Below are 11,641 nucleotides of genomic sequence, written 5' to 3'. Positions count from 1 at the left end.
TACAGGTTTTGAAAGCTGACAGTATCTTAAGAGATATTTTCTGTCACTATTTGTGTTGCTCAGTATTACAATTATTATAAAAGGAGCTGGAAGAAATCTCCCACCTGCTCTGTCTCTAGTTTGATCTTGGTTGTAGTCTACCATCTCCTTTGCTATGCTGGTGCAATGGTTCGTGGAGAAGCGCTGTGAACTGGACCACTGAGATGACCTGAAGGAGTCCCCCTCCTTCTCCAGGTCAAACAGACCTGAAGTTCAAGTGCACTGAACTTTCCCCAGGCTGCTCTGCTGCAGCTCAGCCTCGCCAGACACTCGCGCTCCTGGGGAAGCATCTCCTGCCCTGCAATGCCAGTGCTGCACGTGGTCTAGAACCACTGCAAGCTGGGTGAAAAATGCGCATTTACGGGACTGAAAGTGCCCCATCTCTCACCAGTGTTTACAGTAACTATTGGCCCAGCACAGAAACACTGTATACAGTCTGATGGTATAGATCATGCACATATGTACACATACATTTGGAGATGGGTCAACAGTATAGAATTGCTACTATGCCACACATTTTAATTTCAAGATAACAAAGCGTTGATCTACACTGCTCCAGTGCTCATTTACAACTGGATATCAGGGACCACATATAATAAGACTAAGCACTTACCTCTGATGCCTTTTAGCTCCCAAGGGCTTTACAAGTAGCCTCAACACAGCTGAAATGCAATGAACAGGTCTGTGCCATAGGCACAACAACGAAACACGACAGGAGAGCCACAACAGCAATGCCAGTGCTAAAATTCAAAGCATTTAGGCTTTCATTTTATTGTTCTCAATGAATGTTCTGCAGTAATCTACATTAGTAAAAACCTTGAGTCTACTTCTAATTTATATAAACACAGGTGTGCTTGGTGACTTGGAACTGGATCTTGTCAGCTCCTTAAACCACCTGATTAACAGGTGACAAACCTGTATCAGCAGAAAAGTTGGAGAACAAGTGTAGGAAATAAACCCTGAAATACAACTGTCAGTGAACTTAGAACTTTTGCTTCATATTTCAGTGCAGCATGGGGCTAAGAAACAAGACTCTAATAATGCCTTTTAAAATTTAAAATTTTAAAAACATTTATGAACCTTCTCCCTCTAACTGGAGTGTGGTTTTCCGAGATATCCACAAGTGTCAGGCACACTGCCAGACAGCTCAAATCAAACCCCAGATTTTAAAACCAAGATTATGTGGAAGGTTTTTTTGTTTTAGAAGAACATTAGTTTAGGATCAAGTGTTAGGTAGGCAGAAGAGATATGGATCTTCAAAAATCCTATTTCCCATAAATAACGAAGACAGTGACACTGGAGCATTCGTTTAAACAACCCTTATTTCAACTAAAAACAAAGGTCATATTTTCAAGACCCTGCATGACTGTACTTGTGAGTTATAATTGTATTTTCCTACTCATCATTGTAAAGCAGCCTTACACTGTACACAGAGTATGCACCACACAGATGGAGGGAGCAGGGAGCACCTCCATATACACAAAATTAAGGCTGTTTAAGCCACAAATTTTAAACACTATTCAGAAAGTGGCCCTAATTATATAATCTTTGTAAGTTTTCCAAGGATGTTTCTAACACATAAAGCAATCATTCAATGTCTCCCACTGGTAAATACTGTGAAATTTAACTTGACTTTGATTCCCCAAGAGGGAATCTCGGAGCTGGTTTTGATAAGTCTTTTCAGTCTTAATGTATGTTAACAATTGTCCTTGGGATGCTGTCTGGCTGTGAAATGATCTCTGTTTTTTTGCAGATCCAGGCACCTACAGAGCTGTCTATTTTGCAAGTTGAGAGTCTGTTGTCTAGATGGTTTGGTAGTGAAGGTATTATTAGCTACTACTACAAGAATGCTGACCAGATATGACTACAATATTGCATAGTTCAAATACAGCCTAGAATTCATTCATTATAGAAATGTGCATCATATAATGGTAAATTACTATCTCATTGTGATCCAATCTGAATTTATGCTAGAGTTCCAGACCTTGGATTAGAATCTATTTTTTTTATTTTAAATGGAATGAATTCAATCTTTTCCTTTTTTCCCCTTTAACTTGAAAAGAACAGAGCCAGAACATAATGCACCCATGCAACTACAAACAGGCAGCATCAAAATAAAAACAAAATTTAAGTAGCATTTGTAAAAAATATATTTGCAGTTGTTTTGTTCTTTAAGACACAGGCGCCTCTGACAGAGATCACTGTGCGATATATATAATTCGCAATAGTGTTCTTCCTAACAAAGTTAGTTATTACTGATGAATGGACAAAGTTCTTTTGTTTTTCTAAAAACTATCACCTGGTCTTCTGCATAAGCATTTCCAGATTAAGTGCCAGGTGCTAACAACTTCTACAGATATCAAGGAACAGCCCCCTTAAACTTTCCAAGGGCTGCATTAGACTCAGCAGTAGACATTTCTTACAGATAAACCATCAGCCAGGTGCAGTTAATGCATACATAGCATGTAACTGAAACAGACTTCATTTAAAAATATACTTCAGAATGGCTTGGGCTATTACCTTTTCGTGTGTGCATGAAAGAATGAGTCTGCTGTGAGAGTAACTCATCGTAAGGTGAGGCTTTCTTATTTTAGCCAGCACAATACAAGAATTGTATTCTGGGAAGGTTACTGCTTGGTGAAATTGTCAACAGTTGCTTCAATGCTCAGATTTTACAAAGAACACAGCCTCTGATTTCAACAGAAGCACATAAATACACACATTGTCTTTTTCACACACAAGATGTATCCTTCCATGTAGAGACAAGTAAAATGTGTAAGTAGAAGGTATTTGGCTTTGTAGGACAAATCCTGCACTAATTTATGCCCTGTGCATTTCTGCTGAATTCAGCACTGCCTCCGAGACTGAAATTTCTTTAGTAATACTTCTTTGCAACTAATCCGGTACGGAGCCTGCTGGACACAGCAAAGCTGTATGGGCTCCACTTTGAATGATAGAATAGGTCTGCTTAGGGGCTTCTGTGTGAGGGGACGAAGAAAAGATAGGAGGGGGAGCCGACGTGGACACTGTTATACTCTGACCTCCATCACTAACCACAGTCACTCCTGTTGCTCCTTCTTGTATCAATGCATTAAGGCCTTCCAAGTCAGAGCAGCTGATTCCAGAGTTGGTGATGAAAGCTTGGTTTGCTGGAGCCTCATGACTGCTGACATAGTCTGACGCAGAGCGCTTCCATCGCTTTGGTCACGGGTTGTGAGAAGAACTGCTGGTTGTGCCACAGGCCTGGCTTCACTTTGAGATATGGGAGGCGGAGGTGGTGCCAACAAACTGACTTGGCCCAGCAGCTGCAAGCGGCTGTTAGCTGAGAGGTCCTCCTGATTCTGGCTAACTAACGTAGGAGGCACGACGTTCACTGATGCAGCCTGAACAATACTGTTAGTCTGAGGGACCTGGTGACCCACGATGATCTTGACCCTTCCCTCATTGTATGGGGAAACCTGAGCAGCCTGAAGTGGGACCTGGAGGTGTCTGACACTAATTGGGGCACCGGTCTGCCGACCAGGATCCATCTGGAGCTGTAGAACAGCCAGTTCATTATTTTTAGATCCCTTATACATACTGTGCTGCTTCTTATGACTTCTAAGAGAATCTTCTCGGACAAAGGAAGCGTCACACAGGTCACACTTAAATGCTTTCTTGGCGTACAATTTGGCAACTTGCCTGGAGCCACCTTGCTTTGGCCTATCTCCTTCTTTCTCCTCCGCTGTTTGCTTCTTGGTCTTGACTTTGTCACCATGAGCTTTCCTCACATGAGTTGTCAGGTTGCTCCGCTGCTTGGTATCAAAGCTGCAGAATTCACATTTGAAAGGACGATCTTTGCAGTGAATTCGCTCGTGCACTTTCAGAGCTGCCTTGTTGGAGCAAGAGTAGCTGCACTCTGAGCACTTCACTGGTTGTTCGGGCTGATGAGTTCTTATGTGGTGCCGAAGGCTTGTTTTATTTCCACACTGAAATTCGCACTCTGGACACTTGAGAGTATTTTCCATGCTGTGCTTGATACGAATGTGTGATTTCAAGTTTCCTTTCATGGCACACCGAACCTCACAGAACTCACATTTGTAAGGTTTCTCACCAGAATGCACACGCATGTGCCTCTTCAAGTCCGAGTTGATTTTAAATTTAGCAGGACACATCTGACATTGGAAAGGTGCATCTCCTGTCAACAAAAACAGTTCAAATTACAGGTGAGACACCTAAATCCACTGGAGAGACCAATGCTGTAACGAACTATGTACAACTGACTTATTCTAAACACCTGTAAACTCCCAACACATTTTCAAGATGTAGAGAACATTAACGGCACAGTATTTATCACCTGGTCTGACATATTTGTGTGCAAACTGTCCACAACCATGTCTGCCTACACCTGTTGCTTTTTCATGTCTGCATCTTAGGTATTCTCCCATTTTTAGTTCATTTTGTGTGTAAAACTGCTAAGTGTGGTCCACAGAAACAACTGAAGTTTCTCACTTGTCCCTCTTTAGCAACAGTATATCTCAACTAGTGTTTAAAATTAGTAAGCACTATAACAGCTGCTTATTTTTGAAATCTAAGAAAACAACATAAACACATCCATGTCTCAGGTTTACAGTACAAGATTTACAGGGAAACTTGTAGGTTGACTGTAAGCCTAGGCAAATGGCAGGCTACTGCACAAACAGATGCTTAATGGGCACCAGCCTTACTGCTCAACATATAGTTGAGTTAGCTGACAAGAAAAACTGATTATTTTTTTGCCTGGTTCACGTGGTGCAATGCAAATGCTATTTATTGGTGGCACAGGAAGGCAGCGGAGTCTTGTCCAGAACACAGGGAGATGTAGAGACAAAAGTCTGCATCTAGGTCAGCATCAGGTGACTGCACAACCATAGCATTACTACAGTTACAGAAAAAAAAAAAGGGATCACAGCTACATAAATGCAACTGGAAAAGACAAACGTGAGACTAATGAAACATGCATGCAAGTCTGTGACTATGGGGAAATGTGCTTACACAGAGAAGTAACATTAAGCTTTTGTTTTTCTGGTATTACAGCAACCAAGAGAGGTATTTGCCCCACGTAGCACAATAATGTTCCACAGATCACTTCAAGAAAATCTAGTATCAGTTTGTATTCATGCAATATCAGTTTGCATTCATGCACACAGGTATATAAAATATTCATAAATGCCTTTTTTTTTTGTTTGTTTTTGAGAGCAACACCAATCCAGAAACCTAACAATGTAGTTGAAAGTTAGGTCAAAGTCTAACTGATAAAGCATGAAAAATGAACACACTCATCTGCAAGACCGCTGTAAGACTATTTATGTCAGACTACCTACATGAATAACCATCTGAATTGCCTGGATCTAAACCACTATTTTGCATTTTCTTTATTTGCAGGCTTGTGCCACAACACGCGTGACTACATTAAGCTACAGCTCTGTTCTAGGGTAAAGACCAGTGACTCCATTCTGAAGTTATTAAAAAAAAATCCAAAGCAAACCTACCAACCCAACTAAGTACTTTTCTTTCTTTAATTTAAATATGTAGCTCTCTAAAGTACCTGAGCATGAAGTCTTTGAACATGAAGTCTTTAGGTAGGTATTATTTTGAAAAAGTAGAATTGTGTTATTAGGTTCTAAGACACCTTTGGTGTGGGGGAAGGAAGAAGAGAGTGTACTCAGTTCAGTAAGCATTTATCTTATTGAATAATCAAACTGCAAATGGCTGTTTTATAAGTTAATATTTTATAGAGTTTGTGATAGCTGTATAATTTTGCATATCTTGCTTATCCAGCTACATACGTCACAGGTTTAGCTGCGTATTTTTCAAATCAAGTTGTGGCCTACTGTGCTAATCCATGTATCTGTTTAATAATTGAGATACATGGTGTATTATCTACATTAAACAGATTTTATTAATGAAGATGCGCTGTTTGTTCATCTAGTTTATTTTAGCCTCAGCTGTGCACTCTGCTACTGAATTTATCTACTTTGCTGATGAAGGCACAGTACGTATTTCAATGACTTAATTTTCACACACAGGGTAGCAAAATATATGAAAAAGCATTAGTAATTTTGCTGAAAATAGCAAAGTATGTTGGTTCTGTTTATTTAAAGAGTGTTCCATTACTTATATTTCTTTACATTTCTGTCCATACATAATTGACACTGACAAAATATAGCTTAAAAAAAGGTGCTTGATCGTGAAATTATTAAATTTAAGAGTAGTTTTACTCAAATTAAACATCTTTAGATGACTACTTCAACAAGTACTGCTATGCAGATGATCTCACACTGAGCAATGTAGATCCCACTCAACTTCTAGAGAATGACTAATGTAATTCCAGTAAGCAATGTATTCTACATACCAGTCCTACTTTTCCCCTAAAATTGGCTGCGTGCATAACAGCTTTGTGACCTAACAAGGATGAAATTATTATTTTCAAAATTCTTGTGCTTCCTTTCAGCAAATCAAAAGAAGTTATTTTACAAAAGAGGATTTATTTTGGAGAAATAGAAGAGACAACAAAACTCCAGGCTTGAATTTCACCATAATTCAGTTGCTTAAGATACAACAGACTGATCTGCCAAAAAGCAAGAAGGTAGCCTAAAAATCCTTCCCAACCATTGTAATATTTAATGCCACAAAAAATCTAACTCTACTGGAAATGCAAGAGAACCATGATCATTCACAGGTTCTCTCACAGACAAATTCAGAGCATACCTGTCCATGTACATAAACACACAAGTATGCATGCTCGTATATGACATGGGGAAAATGCAACACCATATTCTCCGACTAGTGTGCCATTGACAGGTAACTTCCATAACAACCCACACTATTTTCACTGACCACTACATCTTATCTTCTTACATAGCAACAGAAAGAGGGAAACTTGTAAAACAACTGCCTGTTCCATCACAGCAGACTTGTGAAGTATAAAAGATTCTTTTCTACTAGAGACAGATTGGTTTAACCCTCCCCTCCTTCACAATGCACAAGGGATTTATTTCTTTTATCTACTCAAAATAAATCCCATCTTGGACACATCTGAACTAATGTTGTTTAGTACTTGAATTCAGAATCAGATGTAGGATAGGTTCAAAGCTAATCTAGTAATCACTGAACCATAACCACCTTGAAGCTAAAATTCACAGAACTAATCAAATGTATACAAGACAACACAGAAACTAATCCAGTACCCTGGATTAGGTGAAAAACAACATATGAAGACAACTGTACAAAGACAACTGTACAGCAGTATCTTTACAGCAAATCTCCTCTAGGAACAATCTATAAGAGAGAGATCTGACTAAAATGAAACTTAGGTAAACGATGCAAATATAAAAGGATACAAAGTTTATAAGCGTAGAGGCTAAAGCGTTCTATCTATAGAGAAAAAAAATGTATGAGCAGAATGCAGTTCCAGCTACTCACACTACACTGTTAATGTCCACCAGTCTGCATACATGGAAGGCAGCACAAAGAAAGGTCAAAAAAGATCTAACTTAAATTGCTAATTGCTTGCTAATTTACTGATGCAAGAAAAATTAAATTACGCAGCTGAGGCTTGCACTGATATAACTTGTTCAATTATAAAGCAATTTTGGCTTTTCTAATATAGCGGACCAGATTTGAGAGACACTGACAGGAACCTAGATGCTCTTAATCAATCAGTCAATAAATTAGATCCTTCAGTTCTATCGGTTTAAGAACATCTAACAGGCAGTTTCAATATCAATTTAGAACAAAGTCTACCAAGAGTCAGATCTGTCTTCTGATTTCTTTCAGTGGAGCTGTACTGCCCTACTGTACTCTATGTTCAAGAAATTCACAGAAGCTAGATGCCTAGGTGCTTTTGAGGATTTGAATAGGACCTGTCTGGCATCTTGACACCTGTATACCTTTAAAAATCTTTCCTATCATCTTCAAACCTTTACAGATCTGAATTGTAGTATGAATTTACCTGTGTGGGATCTGAGATGTACAGTTAGCTGGCTGGAGTTGCGGCTTGCGTAAGGACAGATCTGGCATTTAAAAGGACGCTCGTTGGAGTGAATGCGCTGGTGCTTGTTGAGACTGCTGCTGTCAGCAGCCGCATAGTCACAGTGCTTACATTTGTAAGGCTTCACCCCAGTATGAGAACGCATATGCATCTTCAGCTTATCTTTACGACTAAAACATTTGTTACAAACTTCACATTTATGGGGCTTGTCTCCTGAAACAAACAGAAAAGCATCAACACATCAAGAATTTCTGCACCATAAGGATGTTGTTGCAATTAAAAAAAAAGCACACACACTAAGCACTTAATAGAAATGGGGCTAGTTTTCAAAAGCTGGGCATGGGATTTCAGCAGCCATCCTATCAGCTAAGAACTCTTCTATGCTCCAGAAGGCTGCGTGCACAAGCACAAGAAATTTACAAGACCTTTGGGAACCTTCTCCATTTACAACTCTGAAATTGTGGTTTACGGACAATTACAGACATACATGTACATTCTAATTTAACTATAGATATGTTTATTTTGTAGGAAAATATATTTTGGCAAAAAGCCAAAAGGAGAAAAGAAACCAAAAATAAAATATAGCAATGATATAAACCTGTGTGTGTTCGTAGATGACGCTCCATATCCTTCACGCCATAGGAAGTCTTGAATTGGCAACCTGAAAATGGTTAAGATTAAGATAATTAAATTCAAGGAAAACCTAAAATTATTAAAAAATATACTACCATATTCTGGGAATTGTTCTTTTCAAGAACATTTTCTTTAAAATTCAGTATTAACAGAAAATGAATTCCCTATCTCGTTTACTCACATCTATTTAAAATAGTGACCAGCTTACCTATGAACTTCAATTTTCTAATGCTTCCCCTAGGAGGCAATTCACTCTCTACATTACTGTTTTCTGTGAGCTTTGAAACAAATTCTCTGGAATCTCTGCCTAGGATTTGAGATGTTCTTTAGAGTACACAGGGGATGCTGGGGGAACTAATTAATTCCACGTATGACTTCAAGTTAGTGCAACTAGGAACTCAGGTAACAGCTCACCATTCAGGAATTCTGTCCAAGTGGAAAGTGCTACAGTTTTAGAGAAATGAATGCTGAGCATTGAAACGTACCTTTCAAATGAAGGCAAGATTGTGAAAAGAGACTGTAACTTCTGCTACAATTAACACAGCTACTCATCTACATGGCTGTCTCCACACAAGTTTTCTGCATATTGCACGGTTTTTACTCATTGAGGCCTCCAAATACTTTGGTTCAATCCATCTTCATAAAAATGCTAACTGACCAAAGTCAAAGCATATAATGCAAAATGTATGTATAATACTTTTCACATACAATGGCAGAAAAAAAGGTAACAAGGCTCCGCTCTGACATTGCTATAAGTGTGAGCATAAGCCAACGTCTACACGCAAACCCACTGCAGCAGCGCCAGAGTATACCACAGGAGAGCACCAAAGTCTAAGGACATGTGAAATCAATACCAAAACTACTACTGGTATCAATGGCAGTACATCACACCTTCAGTAAGTTGTCTTCCAGGTTCTGCGTGTCTTAACTGCTTCAGACAGACAGAGCTACCATGCATGGCACTATATGAAACCTATCACTTTTAAAATGAAATGGAAAAGGTATAGTCCACATCATACCTGGATAGCAGCAGTTTAGCTTCTTCTGTGTAAGTGAGGCAGTGGATTTTCTTGAACGTGCTTTTGGTGTTGTAGAAACGATAGCAGCAGTTGGAGGCTCACTGCTCTCACTGGGTAGGTACGTTTGACAGCCATGCTCAAAAACAAACTCCGGTGCAGAAACTAAACACATAAAACAGCTCAGTTTGAGAACATTAACTTCTCTAATCAGAAAAATCTAATTATTTTCTAGTTTTGTTAATGACTTCTTTCTTCTGTTTTCTTCAGCAACATTCCTGTTCCTGGCTTCATATTCACCTGGAGGGGGAAAGGAGAAAGACTTTTCTCTCCCTTGCTGTCCTGCTATCAGTGAAAATTCTGTCAAGACCAGATGAGCCAGGGTGGACTTAGTACAACCCTACACAGGCCCACTTGTCTCCCTCTGAATCCTATCTCACTGCACCGTTCAGTTTCTTCAGAAGTTCAGTTTTTTCTGACACCTGTCCAGGTCTTACATTAATAAAAGTATGTTTGTTTTTCCAACACTGGCTGTGCTACAGCCCAAAAGAGAAAAAAACTAAAATTATTTAAATGGAAATGTTATTAAAAAAAGGCATCACGTAAACAATATTTTTTAAAAACTGTTAAAAAAGTTCAACCTCTTTCAACTATATTGTTTTTAGCTGTTACTCCCAAGAATAACAGGTGAAACTTATCTCAGCCAAAATAGCAGCTTTTAAATCCATTAAATGCTATACCCCAAAAGGGCAGAAGGATGTAACTGCCCTCATTTTAAACATGAGTAAATATAAAACAGAAAAATGACTCATCCAAAACCCACACCAAGTTGAGGGATTATAATACAAAAATTCCTGGAAGCAAGCCCTGAATTCAGTTTGTTTCACTGCTCTTCCAGATTCTCTGCCCTAATCTGTCTATCCAAATTAAAGTCAAATAATTCGTATTTTAGTAAGGTCCCAGACTAAAATAAAATAAAACAAAACAAAACTATATATAGAAGGGCAAACCTTCACACATGGAACAAACCTCTAGTTGTATTTAAATGTCTGCAGGATCAGGACCTCACTTGAGACTTTGCATAGGCAGAAATGTTGAGTAATATTTTTCCTGCCAATTAGTTATGGGAGCAATGCTAGGGAATGCAGTGTTCTCACATAAAAAGGCCTGGATTGGTGCCTGACAACAATTCTGTGTCTGTTTTTCATCAAAAGCACTCTTAAACAATAAAATGCATAGTAATTTGACTATTTTTCATAAGTATTGACAATTAGTTTGCACAAGCTGGCTATACAACACGGGGTAAACAGTTCTCTAAGTGAACTTGTATCTCCATCAGCAAATTAAGGACCTGGTGTCATACCAACACCAAGAAGGCAGCACACCACTTTTTTTAGTTTCTTCCTTGGCTTGTAGGTACAGCAGGACTAATGTGAAACCGTTATTTGAGCTTAGCATGACGGGGACACACGTAACTGCCACTTTGCACGAGGCGAGCGCTTGTCACACTCCTGGTGGCTGACACCCCAGTACCTGTGATGGTCTGGGTCTCCGAAGCGATGGTCCTGGTCGTGGTTTGTGCCTGTGTCGACGGCACCGTTTCTTCTGACACAAACTGGACCGTACTGGTGGCCCCGGCCGCTGCACTAGTGAGCTGGCAACCTCTCTGCTTGTGCCCAACGAAGGCGTCGAGGTTATTGAACTGCTGCTTGCAGATGCCGCAGATGTGGATGTCGGGGGTGAGCTCCACCAGCACCGTGGTGCCGCCGGGAACTGTGGAAACAGCCGCGCGGTCAAGAGCTCGTCGGGAACAAATGGAAATGGGTGACACGGCTCAGCCTGACACAGTGACATCCCGCTGACCGAACCCTTCGGCCCCGGGGCGGCCTGGCCCTGCCTAGAGCTGCGGGGGTGGCTGACAGCGCTGCGGGACCCCGGGCCG

At 39.9% G+C, this 11,641-nt stretch overlaps 1 protein-coding gene across 1 annotated transcript; it reads right to left on the bottom strand.

Annotated features, from left to right (window-relative positions):
* Window positions 1-2,934: 2,934 nt before the first annotated feature.
* LOC104465501 (zinc finger protein 64 homolog, isoforms 1 and 2-like) lies at window positions 2,935-11,472 on the bottom strand (the record flags this gene model as incomplete). The annotated part of the gene is given in 6 exon segments (XM_010078567.1): window positions 2,935-3,209; window positions 3,212-4,216; window positions 8,012-8,263; window positions 8,649-8,711; window positions 9,703-9,864; window positions 11,233-11,472. Coding segments are annotated over 6 exon segments (1,997 nt in total), but the record flags the coding sequence as incomplete, so codon positions are not given.
* Between the last annotated feature and the right edge of the window lie 169 nt (window positions 11,473-11,641).

This window comes from Pterocles gutturalis, unplaced genomic scaffold (assembly GCF_000699245.1).
Source record: "Pterocles gutturalis isolate BGI_N339 unplaced genomic scaffold, ASM69924v1 scaffold4458, whole genome shotgun sequence".
Lineage (NCBI taxonomy): Eukaryota > Metazoa > Chordata > Aves > Pterocliformes > Pteroclidae > Pterocles > Pterocles gutturalis.
This window is presented reverse-complemented; position numbering and strand designations above follow the sequence as displayed.